At 41.3% G+C, this 24,491-nt stretch overlaps 1 protein-coding gene across 1 annotated transcript; it reads right to left on the bottom strand.

The window, feature by feature from the left end:
• Positions 1-1,442: 1,442 nt before the first annotated feature.
• LOC120820344 (neprilysin) lies at positions 1,443-23,580 on the bottom strand. The gene is made up of 23 exons (XM_078098352.1): positions 23,218-23,580; positions 20,432-20,608; positions 19,130-19,165; positions 17,859-18,020; positions 10,668-10,748; positions 10,176-10,271; positions 9,964-10,082; positions 9,744-9,812; positions 9,121-9,255; positions 8,561-8,662; positions 8,324-8,460; positions 8,068-8,161; positions 7,629-7,761; positions 6,286-6,395; positions 6,105-6,182; positions 5,779-5,882; positions 5,377-5,435; positions 5,179-5,298; positions 4,724-4,857; positions 4,355-4,420; positions 3,617-3,712; positions 3,398-3,474; positions 1,443-3,262 (listed from the first exon to the last, which is right to left on the bottom strand). Exons 1-23 carry the CDS (start codon positions 23,258-23,260, stop codon positions 3,163-3,165), a joined length of 2,328 nt encoding a protein of 775 aa, XP_077954478.1. The 5' UTR covers positions 23,261-23,580; the 3' UTR covers positions 1,443-3,162.
• Positions 23,581-24,491: the final 911 nt, after the last annotated feature.

Here is a 24,491-nt window from a genome sequence, read left to right as displayed (position 1 = left end):
CTTTTTTATGGATTAAATCAAAAGCACCAAATAAAATAAGATTGTTAAGTGGACATAGGAAATAATTATTTTCTACTGTTATTTATCTGCAACAGCACATTTCCCACTGAAATCACCCAAAACACTGTCTCAGTCATAATCCTCATAGCATGCATATGTGTACAGGTGCACGTGTACTTCAGTGCATGCATCCTTAAAGATGTGCATGTGGTGTATATATGCACACGTATGCATGTCATTTGGCTGGGCTCCCCTTTCATACACGTCGGACACCTCACACTGCTACACTCACACACTGAAAAGCATTCCAGAGGCTGCATGCCTGCACCCCAACACACACACACACACACACACACACACACACACATACCACTGGACCCACTGCTAGAGTCACCCAAAGGGCACGTAAAGTGGTTTTACGACCAGAGGGCAACAGAGGGGAGCAGGACTCTCTAATGACAGTAAAAACAAAAGTAAGCCAGGGTGACTTCCAAAGTATTAGGTGACGTGGTGTTAATGAGGATTTTCCCTGACAAATGTCATTTTTGTCAAGTCATGTTTCTTATTTTTATTGAAATCAAAAGGTATTAAGTTCCTCCACGCTCTGTGTTACTTCAGGGCAAAGCCTCAGCTGCCTATGGTGTACAAAGTGCAAAACACTCTGTTCTGCCTCCCAGGAACATGCTGAGGTGTTGTAATGTTAGCTGTGATGTTAGCAAGCTTCGCTGCTAATGAAAAGGAGGGTGAGAGCACGAGGAGAGTGGGTGGTGTGAACCTTCAGTTATCAAAGTTGTTCCAGCCACCGAGGGTAAAAACGTCCGCCAGGACGAAAATAAGCGGCCGCAACTGATATTCAGCTGAAATCAATACCTGAATGATCTGAGAAAGTCACAGAATAACACATGCTTGATTTTATAGTTACCCGAAACTGAATGAAGGATCACATGACTAACATTTAGCAAATGTTTAAGAATTGCACTCTGTTGTTGTCCTGTCACCGGTTTATTTGACTCTATTTGACTTTAAAAAAACTTTTTAACTTAACTTAAGTGTAGTTGCACAAGTGTGTTGGTTTTGGCCCGTCCTGCACTCGTCCATCTGCCTCAAAGTTTGGTCTTATTTCCTATATCCCGTAAGAATTATCTTTGGCACATCTTTTTTTCTTCCTCCCTGTACATCCCTGACTTTGTTGTGCCAGAATAAATGCTTTGCCGTAACAGAGGATATTGCACATTAATTTGTTTGCATCGTGTTCATCATAGTCGGTTTAACCTTTTTATCACAAGCAGGTATGGTGCATATAAGGTGACTATTTTAAGTCTGATTCAAATGAATGTTTCTCAACATGGATTTGTATAAAATATATAAATAAAAGCTATGTAGACGACCGATTCAGATGCTTAAACCACACATACACACAACCAGGACCTGCTGCCTCAGTGTGTTATTTAAATATTTATTTTGACAGAAAAAAATGTTCCTCAAGATGATTATCAGTCATTATTATAAAGTATCTAAATACAGGCAACTGAGGTGTATCTGTCCTTCTACAGGTGGAGTCTGACAGAGCGAGAGAGAGGCAGAAAGCCTACAGAAGTAAGCTTGCACATAGAATGAGAGGAACAAACACGTGGAAACATCACAAGGCTGAACATGGAGGGTATCGTATACTGTCTGAAGAAGTGGTCCACATGATCATGGCACATAATTCACTAGTTGCAATAGAAAAGGCAAAGGCTTAGATAATATTGGACAATAAAGCTCCACAAAACCACGAATGCTAAACTGTGATCCACTAACATAATTCAACGTGGGGCAAAAATGCATGCAATGTTTTAAAATCCATTAGGTTCCAGGAAAGACTCAGTCCGCGGTTTAAAGTAGATAAACCCCTCGGAACATTCATTATCTAGTTGTCTGTCAATTGACTTTTGCTTTAATGTCTTGAAGAATCACACAATTCTCAAAATCAAACTGAGATGTTGCTACACTTTTTAACATAGTTTTTGCCAAGTTTAAGTTAAGAATATCAATACCAGTTATCTTTCTTATAAATAGTTACAACCAGATGGATAGCTTAGCATAAGGCCTGGAAACATGGGCCACGACTGGCTTGTCTCCGTCCAAAAGTAAGAGCAAATCTATCTCCATCCAAACCTAACCAATTAACATTATTTTGGTTTGTTTGATTGCAATTATAGTGATTATGATCATGATAGAAAGTATGGACAGTGGCTGACCATCTGCAGACTGTGGCATGTAGAGCATACACGTTGGCAGTGATCATAGTGACTTAGAAATACTGGAAAGTACATTAAGACAGGAAAAAGGGTCCGGTGTCGATTGTCAGCTCAATGATTCATGACCACCTATTATCTTAAAGGTAAAAATATCAAATTTGGTTTTATATGACATACTGTTAATGAACAGCAGCCGCCTTTCAGCTGCAGTAAAGTCACTATCATTAAATATAGTCCAGTATTGTTTAATATATGATTAGGGTTGTATACTCACTGGTCTATTCAGCAAATTCAGATTAATTATAATAATTGGTCTATTCTGGTTACACTTATTAACAAGGATTACACAACAGACGCAATGCAGAGGGCATCAGCGTGTAGATGAAGGCTGAAACCAGCTGAGGATTCATGTGAGGCCTACAGCTTAGTCCCACATACATTACAGTGGTAGATGTGTACGTGTGTGGATGGGCAGGGGGGGTGTATTCATGTGCCAGTGGATTTAAGCACATCTTCTGTCCGCCCCTCTCTCGACAAGTACAGTATTTTGACTTAAAGACACTCACACTCACATTGGCAGAGTTGCAAACGATGAGTAAAACAAGGCAAAAATGGAGAAGAGAAAAACGAATCCAGTGAGTAGCAGAAGAATCAGGCTGATTGAATGAACTACAGTATCAGAGTAGGAGAGACAGCGCTCGCAACCCGTCCATGAGGCTACAGTCCACTGCTTTCCTCACAGGAAGTGCATACTGCAGTGTCAGTCCACCAGTCCTGTTCCAATCAGTAAAGAGCTGAGGGAAGCTTGCACTTCCCCGTGGCCCCTACGAGTGCTGCAACAGTCAGGTGTGGGGAGGGGGGGGGCATACAGTGGGACAGGAACAACAATGTCAGAACTGTCCCCGTCTCAGAGGTCTGTGGATCACCACACACGGCAAATGTTGTCAGGCACCATGGGGCTGCTCTTGTTGCAGTTGAACGCTCTGGCAAATTCTGGGAAATTCTGGAGGGAGCCGAGAACTCTGTAAGACACACAGGGGGGTTGGTTGTTGGTTGTTGGTGAAGGGTTTAAGTTGCTGTTTTTTAAGGTAGCTTGTGTTTGAAATGTCATGTTGCTTTATCAGGGTTTAAAAGATGTGCTACATGTGTTAATTTACCTGAATATCCCTGGACTGTGTATATCTACTTTAGCGGAATTTACAGCCTGCTCTGGTCGATGTGTTCCACACCACACCTGAAATAACAGAGATTAGGATCAACCTCATCTGGACAATATAACTTACAATATACCGCATTGTCTCCAATCTTATATATCCTTCAGTCATCAAGCAAATCAATCAGTGATCAATAAATGCAACCATTTAGTCATAAACTACCTGAGCAAAGTTTAGGAAGAAGAGTTGATTGTGGGAGAGGTCAATGCCAGGCAGTGATGGCTCATCTCCGTGCACCTTCACATAGTTCCTATAGGCCTGCAGGGTTAATATGAAACATCTTAAACAACTTTTTACAATTTTGGTTGGTATTTGTAGTCTGCACCAAATCATTGTATTTCCATTAATATCGACTTATTATAGAATTTACATGATTGGCTGTTGGGTGAATTGTTTGTGTGCCAAAAAATATTTGCCATTGGTGCATTGCTATAAACTGAAAGTTTTTGCGGAATCAGATCCACTGTTTAAATTAGTATGTGTGTGCTAGTTTGTGTCACTTTTTAAAATAGAAAGCAAGTGTGAAACTGTGATGATAAAACACTGGTACCTTGCCAGTAAAATCCTGTGATTCACAAATTAAATTAAATTTCCACTTTGCCTCAAATGGACAATATTGGACAATAGTTTAAATTAATAAATGTTTATTATCTCAAGATATTGATCAGTGAATGCCCGTTCTCTGTTTGCTTTCGTTAAAAAGCTGATGAAATCAACAGCAACACCATGATCTTCATTGTAGTGTCTAAAATAGATAATGAGCCTGTCAGTGACCAGGCAAAATTACCTATATTATAAATGTTAGCAAGCAGATGACAAAAACAAACCAAATAATTATTCACATCCTCTGTCAACTAAACAAGGCCAAAAACCAAGTTCACTTGTTTTCATGCTCAATACCTGATATGCCTGCCGTATCCCTCCATTGTCCGCAATGTTTTCCCCGAGGGTGTTGTTACCATTTAACTGGAGTGGAGACAGGAGGAGGGTTATGTCAGCAAATCATAGATATCGTTTTTTTGGGGGCAACAAGAAATCATTGTTAAAGGGGATGAATGGGGCATTGTTCAGCGCAATATGACCAAGGAAGAAAATGAGAGGGATTAATATGTCAACACAGAATATTAAAGGTGCGTGAAGCCGAGAAGAGATGAGTCTGCAAAAACTTGGGGTAGGATTTGGAGGGTTATAGGATACTTATGAGTAAATCTATTTTTTATGAAAACTTGTGGAAAGAGGAGGAGAGAGGTTTTTTCTATGAAGACGTACATGTAGTCCATTGGCCAGGTCCCAGGAGAAGTTTCCATACTGATTGACAATGCACTTTGACAGGTCCAGGAACCTGTTAGTGGATTCTGGTGTCCACCAGTCCTTCAGGTCACCGTCCTTATCATAGTTACGACCTAAGGAGAAAAAGCCATGAGCATAAAACGATGGCTTTTTGACGTTGCGATTGGGACACTTCTCTAAGCCCAACCACCATTGCCCTTAGATTTCTGGGTGGCTTGCAGTTATGGATGTCATCCTAAAATAATCTTGACATTTGAACATAATAACCGAACATAACCCAATGAAAAAAAAAGCATTGGAAAATGATCTGAGGCGACAAGAAATGGCCATTGAAAGGATTGATTGATTTCCGTGGTACCAGTATTATAAAAGTATTATACTTTGCCAAAACTGCCTGTGGGAGAAACTGAGAGCAAGACTGTTGAAAACCATACCATTGTCATCAAAGCCGTGTGTAATCTCGTGACCAATCACCATGCCGATGCCCCCATAGTTGAGAGATTTAGCCTGGCCTTTGCTGAAAAAAGGCGGCTGGAGGATACCTGCTGGGAAAACTGACACCAGGGAACAACAAAATAGGGTTTTCTCCACAGAACTTTACAAAATGTTTGCGTGTGCACAGGTGAAAATACCTATTTGGTTTTTGCTGGATGAGTAGAAGGCGTTGACAACAGCAGCTCCAGTTACCCACCTACAGAAGACAGAGACGATGGGATTTAAAGAATGGTAAATATACTATAGTTCAGCGTGATTCACGTTTGATATCAGAATTACCCTCGTAAGAGCGAGCTAATATTAGCATAGCCGCTGGGCTCGGACGAAGGCTGAACTGCATGAGTAGGAGTTAGTGTGGGAGAAAGCACCAAGCTAAATGCAAGGTGGTGTATTCTACCACAAGCACCGTAAGCTAATAAGTCATTTGTTTTTAAGGAAAGACACCTAATATTGGCTATTTAAATGACTACACAACCTTTATACGGCTGTTTACAGAGCAACAAGTTCATCCTGCTCCCAGATCGTCAATTAAATCTTACTCCTCCTTGTTGACTTTGACTCTGAGGTTCCGCAGGCGTTTTTTCTGCACATACTCCAGGTTCTTTAGGATGTTTTCAAAGTACTCCTCCGCACTGTAGTCCAGCTAGAACCAACACACAGCCAGAGAAACGGGACGATTAGTCTTGATGAGAGCTATCAACACTTGGTCATATGTTCTCCAGCAAAACTCATAAAAGCCAAGAATATACTGAGATGTTTTCACAGAGCTGATTCGCAGCTACGATGGAGCCGCTCCCTATTCTGTTACACTAATTCCGTGAAAAAAGCAAAAAAAAATCACAATCACGTCTTCTCACACACTCACATCTTTGTACTCTTTGTTAAGATATTCATCGTCGGTGATGTTGTCAGAATAGCCAATACGCTCCCGAATAGCTCGAGCCTACAGGAAAGTAGAGGAGACAGTTTGATAAGCAAACATCGTACTCATCACATATGAAATAAAGTACAATATATTAGAATGGACAGTTCATTATAACCAATACCTTCTCCTCAGCCGCTCTCTTGGTCTTTGCATCCATCCAGCTCAGGTCATCAAGGTTACTAATGAACACTTCCCGAATATCTTTGATCATCATATTTAGGGTTAGACTCCCTTCGTGTAGAAGTCTATTATTAATGGTGGAGGGATTCCATCTAATGGCATTAGGACCGAAGAAAACAATGAGACATTTCTCCTGATTTGAGACTCAACTTTTTCATATTTTCTAAGATAGAAATTGAAACAAAATGAGAACATAATTTAATGTACCTTAACAGTGGAGATACATCCAGCAGTTTAGGGTTTACTTTTTGTTTTAAAGAAATTATCAAGAGCAGCATTAGCTTAATTTTTCAAGCAATATTAAAATCTTCTAGTTCATATACAAATTCACACATTGAGGCGCCCCAAAATAAACGTACTAAGATACTTTTTCAGAGGGAAGCCGCGGTGCAAGTTTCATGTTTATATAATGTACAGCTATTGAGTTACAGTATATACAAGAATGCGCCTACATACTGAGAGACAGACTGACGGACGCCACTGTGGTGGCATAATGCTGTCCCCACCATGAACTGAACCACGGCCCCATCTTGACCACAATCCAAATGAAAACAAAATTAGAAATAAATTCACGAAAAAAGTTTCGGCAGTTAAAGGAATAAAGCCAAATAAAAACTGCAGTGACGCGTAAGGTTGAGCTTCCAGATCCCTCGAAGTTGCTCTCTGAGACCGCAATGAGCTGACAGACAAATTAAAGTGCTCAAATGCAGCATTTATAATGCAATGAAAAGAATACTAAATCTGAATGTAGTATGATAGTTTGGAATCATCTTCCATTATGGGCAATAGTCCGCTGCCATTGCCATTGTGATTTAGTCCAAATAAAACAGTAAAATGTGCAGTGTAAATTTGATGGGTGGCAATCGCTATGTACTTTAATATTCAAAAGAGTTTCATCTTTAGGAAAAAAATATATTGTTAAAGCTGGAGACATTTGCAAGGATACTTTGGCTGCTTTCAGTGGGTGGAAACAGACAATTATAAACTGAGCTGGGGACACATGACTCAAATGGGACAAAAGTGTAAGACAGAAAAGCACATGCAACATCAAAAAATCATACTTGATTACTGCGTACAGCAAAAACTGAATGAACCGCTGATTCATTTTTTTGACTTAATAGCAGTTCCAAGTGTCAATAAACAGAACACAACATTCAATAATGCATTACACGTAATCCTCTCTGTCTAACAAATAACTATTATAGCTTTTTGTTTGGCATTATATGTAACCGAATAATTTAATACTATAATAAGTATTTCATTAAAGCATAGTCCTCCACCTACTGACCAGTTCCTTGCTCTTTTCAGAGAAAGCCTCCTTCACATACAGTCGTCCCACAGCATTCTCCATGTTGTTGTTGACGTAAATTGCGCACTGTCGCCACACCGCCGCCTCTGACGTCGTACCGGACAAAGCCTGCCGGGAAGGTTACAATGCACCTATCAATTAGAAAGGTGGTGACCATTCTTTATCTGCACCTTCATGTAGCACTGCCATTACACTACAGTACTGTAAGAAACAGGATAGAAGGAACATTTCATCAAAAATATGAATGCAGTGGACGTTTAGTGCTTATGAGAGCCTAAAGGATACTGTATATGTTGCTCCAGGGATGGGAATGTCCACAAAACAATGATCCGGATTGAAGTAGCTTGACTACCGAATAGATCGTCACGGAGATACATTTGTTTACAGAGACAGGTAGATGAAGTGGTAGTGTACCTTGCGGAAGGCTTTCCTGGTGTCTCTGTAACTTCTACTCAGGCCGATCACCATGTTCATAGCAAAACGCCACACTAGGTAGTTCTGCAAATCCCTGCAAGGAGAGTATTGTAGAAGAAAGGGTTTTACTCTCGGAAAGCTTCATATATCAGTAATGTGACATTTTTACTTGCAGTGCACTCCCTCCCCCACAATCAGGCTGTCAAACACACACACACACACACACAAATATAGACTTGTACAAACACACACACACCTCTTGGTGTATTTGCCAATGATGAGGTTGAGTCGTCTGTAATAATTGGGGGAGTAGTTTATGACCTTCTCCGTGTCCGGGACGCTGATGTTGACTGTATCCATTATCTTAGCTGTAAAGTAACTCCAATTAAATACCTTCAAGTTCAAAAGCACAGACAAACAGGAAAAAAAACAGCGTTAGGACGAGAGGATTCAAACAAATAGCAACTTCTGACAGAGAAGAGTCTCTTTTTACCTTGGAGTCAACCTCAAGGGTGAAGTTGGCGTTCAGATCACCCAGCTCCATCTTGTTGTAAAGCAACACCGGGTTGTTGCGGTCCTCTGGAGTATCAGTCGCCTAAGAGGGAGTAAAAAATCTAGAATGTTGCCACAACATAACTCTCCCCGGTTTTCTGACACACGTATCATTGCAGCGTGATCCAGCAACAACAAACATATTTGGAGTCCCATGAGGACTCGGGTCTGTAAATGTCAGGGCACGAGCGGTGCGAGGACCTCGTAAAAGCCAGCAGCCGAGCTGAGGGGAAGCGGAGCGCGGCAGAGAGAGCAACACAGAAACCGGCACAGCGTGACAAACGTCCCGAGTGTGGAAACGTGTCGGTCTCTGAAAGAAGTTGATGTGTAGGCATTAAGCCGGTCATCGGCCTAGTTTTGCTCAGCAGACGCTCTAGACTAGAGCCACAAAAACATGCAGGGGAGACATTGGGTAACCAACGAAGGACTGGAAGGTCCTTCTGTCAGAAGTCATTGGCACTCAAAACCCTGCTGTTGTGTGAAGTTAAGAAAGAGGCTTACATTGGCGATGTCCGTCTCCAGGTCCATTACTCGTCTCACTTCATCTTTGATACGCGTTTCGTTGATGGCCAATCCCCGGTCCGAGCGGATCAGCTTTGCCAGGTCAATCATGAACTGCTCATATGCCCGACATGCCTGTCAAACACACAGTCATTCACAATGATCTTATCTGTAATTTATTGTAGCAGGAAGAAAAAAGGAGGTCACAAGTTTGAATTCAACCAATAACCGGAGAGCCCATGGAAATTGTAAAGTAAAACCAGAGCTGAGGGTCGTTTCCTCCAATCGTGCACATCTGGTCTGGATTGAGACACTAACAAAATATCTTTGGTCTTGCCTATTTGATTTCAATCGTCACCTACTGCCTCAGAGCACATTTGTGTTTATCCATACACACCTGCTTATATATGCATGGAAGCGAAGAAAAATAATCACAAACTTATGTCAGGTACTGATGTTTCAACTGATTTTTGGGGCATCAGGTTTACCTGGGGACCACCTCTACTCAATGCCACGGGCCCAAATGGACATGTTTCAATTTTATTATCGTTCCTCCTTAAGTAAAAACCCTTAGTTGTATTACCAAAAGTGTGCATGTGCATGTTTGTACACAATTACCCTACCTCTGCATAAGGTCCGGTGCAAGAGTAGAAGTCTCTGGACAAGAGGCCAAGGTTCGTCTGCTGGTCAAACTGGCAAAGAGGAAGACAAGAAAACATATGTATCTATATAGAAACATGGGATCCGAATGAACTGGTTCGTGTTAGTGTGTTTATGGTTGTGGGTCTATATACAATAGAGAGTGAAAGAGGGGAGGGCTTTCCGCTCCAGTTTCACACTTACATGAATGATGTATGAATTGGAGTTCCTGTCATCGGTGCTGATAAAAAAGTTAACCAAGAGTTGAGTTCCGTATTTCTCATTGAGCTTGGCCAAGACGTCTTCCAACGTCCATGTTGAGCCTGAGCGATGGAGAAGGAAGGAAGCGTGAGAAAAAAAGCGTTTTCTGTACGTATACAACCAGCGGTGTGTGAAATTTGAAAGCAATACTGCACCATAGTCTGTCTCCCAGTTGTCAACAGCAATGGGCCACTCAAACACAGAAGACAGCATATTGAGCAAAGGAGCCCCTCCTCTGAGCTCGATTAAACCTTACATGAAAGGTGGATACAAACAAGCAAAAGTATGTTTTTAATAATGGATACATTTATTTTATGAAAATCAAAATTTAGTAATAAGAAAATAAATCACATCCATATATTGTACCTATTATCAAACGTTATTAACATGTTTAAATTCATGGCATTTGATGGGTTCATGGATGTCACCTCAAAGCTAAAGGTTTTTGAAGAAAGTATTTATTTGCATATGCGATAAAACTGAAATGCAATAATTATTCTAAAACTAATAATTGATCAATTGATAATTGATTGAATTCTAGTTACATATTGCAATGAATGGAATGAGACACAGAACCTTCAATAATTGTCTGAAAAATGTTTTTTTGACAGTAGAAGATGAAAATGAAAAGTCTGTTTTGAACTCACTCTCATTGGTGCAGGACTTATAAAGGGTCTTGGCTTTGGTGAGAGCAGCCCCTTCACCGTCCACTGTTTTTTCAAGGACACCTACAAATAGAGAGGAGAAACAGAGCAAGCAAGAAGGAATGAAATAAAGACAAAGACAGAATGAGGGTGAATCGGAACATTAACCAAAGAGGGGCGTGAGGACCTCAGGTGCATGATCTTTTCCTCATTTAGGTTGAGGAGATTTATCATGTTGTACTTTTTAGATACAACTGGCATTGCGAGGCCAATTAAACTCACCAAACCCAAACAATAAATGTTCTTATTACAAAGGTATTTTATGTTGACTGCTGCATGCCTTCCGGATCTCACCCTGGGGAGACAAGATAACGTGAATATATACTTTTCCTCTCGTTAAACTTTTGAGTTGTGTTTGAGTTGTATGAAACTATTCCTGAGAAAAGAGCGCTACCGATTCAGCTGAATTATTCAAAATGTCAATAAATGTTCAATAAATGCTTAAAGACATTTAAAGACAGAGTTTCTCACAGGGAGGTTAAAAAGATTTGATTCCACGCAACATTTTATTGTGAAATGACAACAATTGCGTTGAAGAACTGACTTAATTATTAAGGAATTGGTTGCAGAGCGATTGAAATTAGCATTTGAGTAGGTTTGATTATTTAGATCCTTTGTTGTGGAGGTCAACACTGTCAGATCGACCACAAATTGCAATATGCAATGCCTATTTTAATCCCCGGTTGCTATGAAATGAATTCCTAGAATGTAACCGAGGCGAGGTCAGTGACCTCAGAGCAGGGATGTCATAGCAAAGAAAATGAAGCTGGAGCAAAACCAGGGAGCAGCTACCCTGACGGTGCGGCAGTAAAAGCCCATTTGAAAACACCATTGCTTGCTTTATTTTGTTCACTGCCTCTTCAACACCTGTTGTGGGCATGAACCCCATTGGCTCCGCCTCAGGCTGGAGTTTCGCGGTAGACAGCTCATCAAAATGAGTGATAAGTGTGTAGTTTTACTCATCTGAGTGGGAGGAGAGTTGAACCAACAATACACTTTTCCTGCACTAAACCAAGGCACAACGTGGCTTATTTTAGCTGTAAAATGAATCATTCCCTGAGGACGTTGACGCTTTTCAGCAGCATCAAATCATCATTGAGATTCCGCCCACACGGTAATTTTGCATTTACCCAAAACCACCTTGGTGTATGAAAATGTTTTGTGTAGAAAGACAAGGTATTGTTTTTAAGTTATATTAACGTTACATTTATTCAAGGTCAGTAATTTGGCTCTTACTTACCTTAACTTAGATAACTTAGCCAACCATTTACCTTAATAAAATCTAGAATCTAAGTTTTTAACTTTGTTGGAAATAAAGTTATTAAATATACAACTAAAAATGCATAATGATAGGCATGAAATAGAAAATAAATGGAAATGGTTTTATATAGTGCGCGTAGCGAGACGCCCTGACGAGAGCGCAGCGTAGGGCGGCGAAGGGCTCGCCCCAAATCTCAATGTATTTTAGGACGCTGAAATTATAATGCCACTCATTAACTTTAACTATAAGCATATATTCTTAATTTACAAATATTAGCGGGTATATAATCCATATTTCAAACACACAAATATTTACTATTTGTATAATGTATTTTTCATATAATAAACAACAAAAAATATTTTTTGGTCGCTCATGGTCGGGCCATGTCCCGTTGCCCTCTATGGACCAGCCGCCACTGCTGCATTCACAAAGCTCTCACTTGATACCGACCACGTAGACTTGCCATTTAAAGCTGGGCAAACGATCTGTGCTTCCGTACCGTGCACAAATCCGTTATTGTGGCTTTTGATAAAGAATACAAAAACGTGGATTACGGTAAATTTACATTTGGCTTTCAGCTTGTCAGACAAGCTGTGACCCAATCACGAGAAGGTCAAAGCAAACCTGCCTGGAACTAATCCTGCCACCTTTTCAATAAAATGTGCCAAAATGATTTACGCCTATTTATTACAATCCTTCAAAGGCACGTGTGGTAGACATATGGAGGACGCAGACCACAGATACAGGCATAAGCCTCTAAGCTGTGGCCTCCTCTGGTTCTGAACGTGCTGATCTACATTGGGAGACACAGCATTTAAATATATGTGTGCATTTTATATACGTGACACACTGTGGTGGACCCACTAGCAAAGGCTCTTATGGGGCCATGCCTGTACCCATAGAATGTTCTATTAGTACATAACAATCCAGCCGCTCCTTTGCTTAGACAACCTTCAACAACCCATAAAGCTCACATGGCACCTCATGATTTTTTGGTGCAGAAACCAAAACACATAAAACAACATTTTGTTGTTTATTTTGTTGTCTTTTTTTTTACTAAATCACTCTCTTGTGCCGGCAGTTTATCAGCACTGACATTTTAATAGCGAAGGCCACTAGCATGTAAATTCATGGAACAACGTTTTGTTGTTTTATGGGGGGATATGTGCTGAACTATTTCTTGCCTTGCAACTTAATACATGCTTTGGGTTACTGGCCCCAACTAATAATTACTCCAGCACATATCACCCATAACATGGTGACCAGATCATACTGCTCAGGTTAAACAAACTCGTGAAATGTTGAGAGAGATTTTGTTTTGGTGTCATTACCTTTGACGATAAGAGTATTCCTAAAGATTATGAACATACATATCAGTACTAGAAGTACGACAACATTTTGGCTTTTACTAAACCGCACAACTCATGGTTTCAGTTCTTCTGTGCAAAGCAAACTCTTATCAGTGTTGCATCAGGATCAACTGATATACACCATCCAACAGCACATCTCACTGCAATGCCAAGATCAATACGGGGAAGACGATGGATACGGAGTCACGCAGCCAACTGTCCCCTGGGTCCATGACTCATGTCACAGTGAGGCTGGATCAAAACATAAAGTTATGACAACCCCGATCATAATAAAGACAGTGGGATAAAAAACAAAATAAAACAAGGTTTAGTGATTTCATTTAATGTCACATCAGATGATTTTGTCTTCACAACACCTCTAGTTGTTGCATAATTTATGAAATAGTCTAATTTAATTTAGCAGTCCCAGGATATTCCAAATGTAATTTGTAATACTTTTCAAATATTTGTATGTGCTAAGTGCTTTGAGACATTTCAGTCCCTTACGTCTTCTTGTCACTCATTATATTGCCCTGATTTTTTACTTATGCCTCTTTCTATCCTTTTTTTCTAATCCTTCTATTTTCTCATTAACATGCTTGCACTATTTATGTGCTCATTTATTCTTAATGAAGTTCTGAGATAGAGACCCTTCACAGGGCGCTTCCTGCAAAAGGGCACAGATCATGCGTGAATGATTGGATTACTGACTGCCTGGTGCTGATGTTTAACCACAGCAGAGGCTTAACCTCTGTCTCTCTCTCTCTCTCTCTCTCTCTCTCTCTCGCTCGTGTGTATGTGTTCGGATTTATTTGAGAACGAGTTTTGTGCCACTTTATGTTTGTTTGCAACGTAAGGTATATTTGATTTCCTTCTCTCTGCATCGTCATTTCCTCCTTGACCTCTAGTGACACATGGCATTCACTTGCCGTGTATTCTCTGCCTCTAATTGATCACGCAAAGCATACACTTCCGTATGTTCCATGCAGGAGCCTTAAATGATCTGCAACAGCAGAGCTGTTCTGTGTGAAAAAATATTTTCCTATAAATGCATATACATTTAGACATATTTCTTATTAAATGGGAACTTACTAGTTCAGTCCTACTTTGCTTGCAACTATGGTGTCAGCTAACATCATTACACCGGTTCCCAGAAACAGTTTTCCTTCTCGATAGTGTCCTGTTGCAGATACATAAGATCTCCGCACAAACCATACCAAGATTTTGGGTCGCTCCTCATCTACTATACACTGTATACCAATAATGCCTTTGTCTCAGTAGCATGTTTTCAGTTAAGGTATTTCCCCTTAGCGATTCTTACTGTAGATGATGGTTTGGATGCGAAACAACTAAAATGCCTGATCTTTACTCTGATTAGAGGTCCGTGCTCTTTCCTATTATCCTTCCTGGAAACAACCCATATTTAATTTAGGGTATGTTTTTCAATTTTTCTTTTGTTGGAAAAAAATTGCTGCATCAATAGTCATATTATTTAACTTGGCCACAAAGATCTGGGCTCCTATCCTTATTTGATATGTCCATGAAAATGCAGCCTTAACGGTGTTGTGCAATTGTTCTGCCTGGAATTTTGAAGGTCATGTGAACAAACCATTTATTGTGAGAAAATCCTATTGTAGTCTGCATTGTTTGATGAAAGTTCTATTTCAGTTATTGTTTTCACATGAAAAGCACAGACATTTCGTCTCTGACTGTTAGCTGCACAGCTCACATCTGAACACTTATCTTATCGTCACGACCGCCTCACAGGCATGCATCGATGCCTGAACCAAATTCAACAGGAAGCGTAAGCTGGCTCCTCTGTGCCAGGCCTCTGGCAAGAACCTTCTTCCTTTCAATCAGATTTAGACCCGAGACATAAGACACCTTGTGTAATACAGGAGAGACGCAGGGGCTCGCGCGCAGACGTGTGTCCCAATGTAAAGCTTAGCTCGGAGAATACTTCCACATGCTGTTCTCATTTTGTGACCAACCCTCAGCTTTTCTCACTATAATATCATCCTGCGGCTGCGGAGCTCTTCCTCACCTCCCCATAAAGAGTTTCTCACCAGTACTTTCCACTTTTCTTCCTCAGTCTCAAACTCTTGAACGAATCCCTTATTTCCCTCTTTCTATTGTCCGTGTAAGTCCTTAATTTCCTTCCCCACACAAACTAGTAACAGTAATTAAAATGCTCACGGTCAGTTGGGTAAATCATTGCACAGTATGCGACACCAGACACGGGGAGGTGGAAAAACATGCTCACGCGAGTGCGTACACATGCACACACAAAGCCGTGGTCCCCTCCAGTGTGCTGATTATGAATCATTTATGGCCTTTTACAGCAGCACAGAACCATCCGAGGCATTTACAAGCAACCACAAATCTACGCAGCCATTCATACTCATACACGTGCGCCACAGCCTACAGCGCTGCATCCAGGTGTTTCTAGGCCCCTGCAGCTGTTGACAGGAAAGCGGATCTGTCTGTCAGCGGGCGGTGGTATCCAAGCAGGTGGCTTCAGCCAGCCCCGAGGTCAGAGGTCGCATGTTTGATGTAACCTCCAAAGTAGAGGTCAAAAGTACTGAGGCCTCGCAAGTCATTAAGAAAGAGAGAAATCCTGCCAGCTAGTTCGTCGCGTTGCTACACAAGGAAATAGAATGTACACGTACACTTTAGCTAGAAGTATTGAGTAAGCTGGATACACAGCATGCCGGGGGGGTTTTGTCTCCGTGAAACACACACGTATCAAAACTCACTGAGTCAACCCGAGCAGGTGTGTATACAGTACAGTTAGAGGCATTCCAACTCTGACTGCAAAGCCAGACACCCTGAAGGAACGAGCACCACAACAACGTTCGGAGGGGAGTTTTAAGCTGTTGAATGATTGAGACCAGTTTGTTAGCTGCTCCATTCTTTTCTGCAGTGAATGCAGAACTTAGATCACTTGAGTCAACGATTTTAAAACATCAACCTTCGCACTTTGTCCAATGTTACAATCATTTGTGGCAGAGGTGCATTTTTTATTTGTATTTCAGAGTTCGCAAATATCACATTGAGATCTCTGATATATCCGCCTGGTCGCAGTACAAATACAACGAAGTGTGAAATGACGCAACACACTTAAATAGAGGGATGTTATGTACATTATGTACATATCCACATGACAAAATGCCAAAAACGATCACAATTTCAGCAACGCTTATTTCTTTTTTTGCCTGTATATGTGATTTTTACGAGAGGAGATGAAAGCAGAACAGAACAGATGGGCTATAAGTTGATGGTAATGTATAATACATAAACAAATTAACACGCATGATTTTGCTCCCATTGTGGCCTACATGATTTTTTTTTTTGCAACATGCATACCAACATAATTTGTTTTAATTGCAATCTAAAGTGTTCTCTGAATCAAATGAAGCTAATTTTTAAACAATTGATTGAAGAAAGTTTCATTTGCGCCCCTTTTTAATTACACTCCTAGGTAATGAGGATGCATTTTTTCCACCCCAAGCGATCTCTACAGAAATAGTATACACTTTAATACTGACCGTTATGCACCACTTGTTAACCCTGACACATGTTATGTTGATACTATAAAAAGGTTTATCAAGGATGTAAGGCCTCAGTACACAAAAGAAAATAGTTGGAACTTTATCATAACAGGGCTCTCCAATTCTGACCAATCACTGTAAACGACTTAATATGATTCATTTCTCATTTGGGCCATTGGCCCACAGCTTTGGCTTCATCTTGAAGGCCAAACTCCTGTCCCAAGACACAATGTTGTGTTTCTCCATCTAGATTAGAGCGATAACGTGCTTGTGGAACTCAATGTTCTGTGTCCACAAGACAGGCTGTACTTTAAACCCAGGTTTTTCCTTCCCATTAGGGATCCATCTTTTTCACCCCTCTAAATCACTCTCTTTTGCCGGCAGTATTATCTGCACTGTCATTTTATTAGTGAAGGCCACTTTCATAGCAATTGTAAATTCATGGAACTAGAAGAGTTTCAGTTGAACCCACTGCTCAAAACCCTACCAGCCTTCTCACCGATCTGGTCTGTGAGCATGAACCAATGGCGCAAACACACAAATCCACTAGCGCTCACACGTACACAGTGTAACTTGACCCACTCAAAATCTACCATGCCAAACAGTCACAAAAAATACTTGAATGCTCGCTAAAAGCTTGAATAATACATGAAAAACACACACATACAAACTTGCAATCAGGATGTTTTCCTCACGGCCCAGAAAACAGCCTGAAAGCAACACACGCACACACACTGATAATGACTGTTCTGTTGAACTCCCAAGGTATCCGTGACATCTACGGGGATCCAACTGTTTTCTGCCCTCTTCAAATGCAAGAGGACTTACTGGTCTAGCTTTAAAACTCTTAATCATGGACTAAATACAGTAACAATACTCACAAATAAGTACCCCTGCCCGTCTGTGTCACAGCCTTTCTGTAATGTGGATCTTGATTTGTTTGTGTGGGCGTGCGTGTGAGAAGGGCTCTGACCTTTGAGAATGACCTCCAGCTCGTCTCTTAGGATGTCAAAGGTGCTGTATCTGGAGCTGGTCTCAGGGATGATGTTCTTTTTCATCCAGCCCCCACAGGCGTACTGGTAGAAGTTGTCACACGGCTCCACGCTGGCATCCATGTTCGCAATGAGGCGAGAGGCTGCAAAGACAAAAAGGACACAATCACTGGGAACCAGTGTGCACGTGAACTGTCCTCTCATCAATTTTATGGACAACTACATAGACCGTTTGTAGACTCTACGTCAGAGATGTCCACCATTTTATTATTTAATAGTTGGGAAACATGCCTTTTAGTTTTATTTTGAAGGGTTCAGTATGAAACTACCCCCAATTGCCAGTTAGCTTGGCTGACTATAAACACTGGAAGCACAAGGTCAGCGAACAAGCTTTCCCTTAGGTACCAAAATCCTCCTAAAAGCAACTGCAACTGATGTTAGAGTGGAGTCAACTTTCTCATTTGCAAATGCAGCAAACACTATGCAGATTACAGAGCACTTCAATGTGCCATGTGCTAAATGTATTATGCTCTTCTTTTACCAAGGAATGTTTACCCCAAAACACATTTCGAAAATGTAAATAACTAACAAAACTATAATTTATTATATTATTACTATTATTGTATTATAATAATGACTATTGTATTGCTATAATACTATTATTATAGTATTATAATTATCAATTATCACCAGTGAAAAAAACATTTATACGCTGCTATTTGCAAACATACATTTTGAGATGCAACTTGGCAGCTGACAGATCTGTCAGTCAAATCAGATCATATTGGGAAGTTGGTTTCCAAAAATGGTCATTTGTCTGAAACCAGAGAAAGAACTATATATGTTTACTTCGGGAGTGTGATTCATGAAAGAACAACTGCTGCTTCACGAACAATGTGAACAGCATTACTGGACTCATCTGGTCAAGGAGCGCTGAGAGTTTTATGAGCTTAGATGTGTTGAAATATTGTAGTTTTGGACAAACGTACGCATAAAAGCTGTAGATTCGCATTACCAGTTTCTCAACTTCTTCTGTAAAGTTGTTGATCTGAGAACAACAAAGCTTTGCAACATGTTTCTGCTAGTCAGTATGCTCTTGTTTAGACTTTTCTTTGTCTGAAATTCCCTGGGTCTCTGCAGCAATCTACTTTCTTGCAAACCGCCCCCCTTCTGAGAGAAAGCAAAGCCCTCAGAATAAGACAATGAAGACAACATACGAGATAACACAAACACAAACGGACACAATGCTCACCAGACTGCGTGCAGTCAGCTGACGTGCAGATTTCACCTGTTGAAAAAATGCCAGAAAATGCGTTATACAGTGGGGTTTTTGCACTGATCCTTCATCGTGTCACACGCTCCTTCTCGCTCATCACATCCCTCTCACCATGGCCTTTTACTGTATTATATTCCTAAGTGCGGCTTCCATTCTCTCAGGAACTAAAGTGCTAAGCTGTTAATCAAATTCAGTCTGACAAATAATGACACACACACAAACACCACTGAGCTGACATATTTTAGCATGAATACATGCCACGTGTTACGTGTGAATGCACACACAGTTGAGTGCACACAGGTACAAACATGTCATTAAACATTCTCATTTTCCTGACAAGGCAGGTTACACATTTATTAATCACGAGATTAAACACACACACAAATATGACAACTCATTTTGTATGTATAATGAGATTTAATGTGGTTTCTGACGGGTTTTTGACATGCTGAACTTTGTGGTTGTTCCTTTTGTCATTAATGAAAATGCAGATCTATTAATAAGCGGTTTAACTATCCATGTTCTCGTTAGACAAGTAGCTTTTCTTGTACCAGATCACAGATATCTATTAGCGTTGATTTACTAATGATTAATGCATCTTCAGTTACATAAAGAAGGGTTGGTGTCAGTAAAGGTTTAATGAAGTAGCAAAGACAGGATATTAAAAATGAAAAAACATGCGATCATATTGTGAATTTCATCTGAAAGAAGCAGTTTCAATTGGTTTCCCATATTGTAGAGAGATTGGTGGGGCTGTTTGTTTAATATCTCGGTGTCCATTTTTAAATGATCCATTTGAAAAGATATTAGATGTATTTGTTGTTGTAATATATACAAACGCCTAAATTATGATTAAGCTCAATGTATTGAGGTGGACGTGGTTCTTTGAAAATACCTGAGAACAGAAAGGAAAGTGTAAAAAGGACCTTTGCACACTGCATTCTTCTTTCTGGCTCAGTGGTTGTACTTTTGCACTTAGCTCTAAAAGCACAGAGCTCGAGTGTCTTCTACTCATCTGAACAAAATACTGCTATCAAGCACGCTCCTTCTTGCTTGCCATTAACCACAAAGTCACCTAGAATTGAACTTCAGAGTTGTAAAAGGCTTATTAAATATTGTGGTGACAAAGAAAATGAAAGAGAACATCTTCTAAGCTGAACCCTCCACACGTAAAGGCTTTTGATTGCATGACATCAATGTTTTGTTCACTACACTTTTCTCTGAAATGGGTCTGTTTATCCAGGATCCAGGATTCGGGTTCACATATGAAAAACTCACCACTCTTCTGTGTGGCAAAGAGGATGATGAGGGCGACGATGACGATGAAGAGCAAGGAGACAATGGTAATGAGGCCGACCTCCAGGGAGCTCCAGCGGAGCTTCTTGGCTGACTTGGGGGGGTTGGTCTCTGTCATTTTCAGGTGTCCTCCTTCAGCTGCCAGCTGTTTCAACTCACCTGAGAGAGGGAGAACCCGCAGAGCTGCAGAAAACACGTTCCGGTCGCAGCGTCTTAACTGGGAGAATGTGCTGCTTCTCCAGTGCATTTAATTGTAAACTGAGTATTTTGTCAGTGGGGCTTGAATGTATGTCGGACAAAACAAGCTATTTGAAGATTCCCCCATCAGCTCCAAAATGACAATTAAAACAGTCATTGGTTGCAGCCCTAAACAGAACTAAAGAAGAGTAACTCACACTGATAACATTGGTGTTTGGTGAAAAAATGAAAACAATTTTTTTTTTTTTTTTACATGAGCCAAACATGAACTTAAGAATTTCTTAATACTAATGTTATTCCTTTTGCAACATGCTATTTTTCAATTCAAATATATATTAACTCAAATGTTGAGCTCAATCTCTGTACTTTTTAGACAAAAGCTAAAAAAAGGAAAACCCAAAGAGTGAAAGTGAGATAACAGACACCTGGCAGTGAAAAAACAGAAAATTATCTAACAAAATAAAAAAGCAAAGGCAGTGTTTTTTTTAACCTCTATTGGATCAAAAGGCGAGAACAGGTTCTTACCCTCAGCACACACCCTCCAGACAAAAACAAGCAACACACACTTCTGAAGAACGGAAAACAAGCGAGACCTTCCCTTTGCTCCTCACTGTTGTTTTCCTCTCTGGGGCCAAGTGAGGACTTTACAAAGTCTGTGTAACAAGCAGTTAAGTCTATCTTTGAAGGCAATTAATCCTTAATCCTTCACTGAAGGCACACACACGCGCACACACACACTTGTGCAATTACGGCACACACACACACACATCAGTTCTCACACACGCAGTTTTACAGGCGGGTGTCATGAGGCATCTGTCCAGATGGGAGGGTCTTCTCTGTGTGCTGGCTGAGATGAGAGCGCCGCCTGAGGACAAAGTCTCTTAGCTTCCTTTGAATAAGTGCACGGCAAACCGACACACACCGTCACCTACGGCAATAACCACAGGCCTGCTGGGTGTCACATCCCCCTGTCATTGTTCTTTGTGACTACACAATGACCAGCGTAAAGAAAACTACAGTCACTGCTCAGGCTTGTCATTGACATTTACTGTTCACACGCCAAAAGGCTGCTTTCCCAAATCCACGCCAGCCCTGTACGGGCGAAAGGCCCGCGTAAAGGCAACTAAAAATATGAGCAAAAAATGAATGCCTAAAAATAGGAGGCTGCGCGTTAATCCAAACTTTCTGTCAACTGTCCTGTGGTTGGCTGAATCAAGGGGGCAGACACAAACATTTCACGGGGACAGCACTCCCACCATTCTAATAAAACAATTTATGCGTGTAAGCATTGAAGAGGCTGTGTGTCGTGTTCATTTGCGCTGATCGCTGACTAGTTCCATGCCGAGAAATACAAATGTCTCCGAAATTCATGGAACACCAAAAGGGACATAAACACGCAGTAGAGGTATGTGCAAAAAGGAGGGTGGGGGGGGGGGGATGTGGAAACAGAGATGGACACTGGACACTGAAAGGTACTAAATCATCTTGTAAGTGAGTTGAGGGCATGTTAGATATGAATCTAAATGAGCTCTAACTGTACATGCACTCGTCACCCTCCCATAACGCTTTCTGCCCTCTTGATGTGAATTGCGCAGTTAAAGTCAGGTAATTCCAGTAAGCTCTCAATATGGCTTCCGGGTGGATTCAGGAACCTGTTAGTATGACCATGGCACGGATACCTCTAAGGATGTTTGCTCAATGAGCGAAGAAGGCCTGATATGAGTGTGAGTTATTTGTAAGGTGAGCTGTTATTGCTTTGTAATGTGACTGCTCCTGTTGCAGGGCGCAGGCACTACTTATACTTTTCTTCATGTGTATCGGATGATTTAAGGCATGTGTAAAAACTCTCTCTCCTGACATGACATATCTGAAACATAAAAAGTCCCCGTGTCTTGTGAGACCTCCCAAACCCCTTCAAAATGAAAGCCATAACTCACTGAGATGCCTGAGAAAATGTCTGTCTGTCTGATGTCTGTCAGTACACACAGACACACACACACACAAGTACACGCAAGACTACTTGTGCAAAGGGACTTTTTAACAATCTATATCTCTGCACTTAACTGAGTTTGAATAGGAATATGACCTACTTTAACTTAAAATAACACCTTCTCTCGGAGGTGCTTTTCAGCACTGGGCTCAGCTGCACACACAAGAGCAAAATCAATTTAAAATCCATTGTGCATGGGGGGAGAGGGGGGGCTGCTGGTGGCACTTGATGCCCAAAGGTGAGCTGTGATCTAGCTGTGATGAAGTCCAAACCCCAGCTGTGATTCGGTAGATTGCGACGTTTTCCGCGACAGAATGCAACGCGTGTTAAAAATACAGTGAGAACAGTAATTGGCTGCAGCAACCAACGTTAGATCCCCGCCAGAAACCTCATCTCCTGTTGCACGCCCGGAATGCCAACCGGGTGGCATGATCAACTGGTGTCTGCTGCCGCGCGTCGCTCAGCTGACACGCGAAGATAACGCACTCGCGCTCGCCGCGCGCGTACGCTCACACACGGACTCACGCGGATGGCACCGCGTTATAGAAGAAGAAGTGCCCGGGGAGAGTGAGCGACTTACCAGATGTGTCGGGGTGTTTTCGGTCGATGATATAAACGGGCATCACATCCACTGATCCATCATATCAGAAAAAAAAAGAAGAAAAAAAAAGCGGGTGCCAAGTGCGGGTCGATCTCTTAACAATTATTATTTTTTCCTTCAACCTCGATTTTCACAAAGATCCACAACCGATCTCGCCTGCCTCCCACCCACCCCCCACCCCCCCCGCCGTCCCCCACCCTCAACACCCTCCCTTATTCTTTCTTTTGGCTTTATATTACTAGCCCACGCTGACGCATGGACCCTTCTCCAAAACTGCCTACCCGCGGAGGATCGCTGGACTCAAATGGCCCATCAGACTCGTGCGCGGTGCGTTTGGTCAAGTGTCTGATCCACAGGGGCGAGATCGCATATTTATACGGCCGGTGACATACAGCGAGGCAGTGGAGCAGCCCTCCGAAGTTGCGAGTCGTTGCCTCCTCCGTCGGGGCGGCGTTTAGGAGTGACCCGGTTAGCGGCGCTCCGGGCGCACGTTCAGGTGAAGAGCGCGACGGAGCGACGAGTTGTTTCTCACGGAGCGGCTTTCTCAAAAGCGATGCACCTCACGGATATTTAAGGGCACACGGCAAAATCCCTGTTTGAAGATACTTGACACGAGCATAGTGAGTTTATGTCTTTTCTAATGGTAATTATTGAAAAACGTAATTTTAACGTAAGGTTTGTTTTTGACAACATTTCTGAATACAACCGTTTCCTTAGTAGCAAAGTTTCACCAAGTTGAGGTGAAGTGCAAGATAGTACTGATGGTCACCTGAAGGTCCTTGGACTCCACTTTGGGAAGCACTCATATGATTGATACATAGAAACACACTTTAGCAAAAATGAAACATGGTACATAGGCCTATAATAAAACAGAATCATATCACTTACAACATGAATTGTTAAAGTTGTGATTGAGGCAGATGTTTCACTGTCAGTGCTGCAAAGACTCATGATCAGTGCGTTACAATTTTAAAGATTCAAAGTAACCAGTTAAGTTTGGAGAACAACATTAAATCCTTATTGCCATGTTTGGAAAAATGATCCATGGTTATACAAAGTATTAACTTCATTATAGGATGCTATGATTATAAAATCTAAACTACAGACACCTAAACGTGCTCTACTTTGACGTGCAAATCAGCAGAGATTACGGGTTCCTTTACTGGTGTCCACAGGTCCTCACACAGAGATTTGACTCAATACTCCTAACGTCTATTCCTATAACCACTATTCAATGACCTCTGTGGAAAATG

Source organism: Gasterosteus aculeatus, chromosome 1 (genome assembly GCF_964276395.1).
Source record: "Gasterosteus aculeatus chromosome 1, fGasAcu3.hap1.1, whole genome shotgun sequence".
Lineage (NCBI taxonomy): Eukaryota > Metazoa > Chordata > Actinopteri > Perciformes > Gasterosteidae > Gasterosteus > Gasterosteus aculeatus.
Note: the sequence above shows the minus strand (reverse complement) of the source record. Positions and strands in the feature narration are given on the sequence as shown.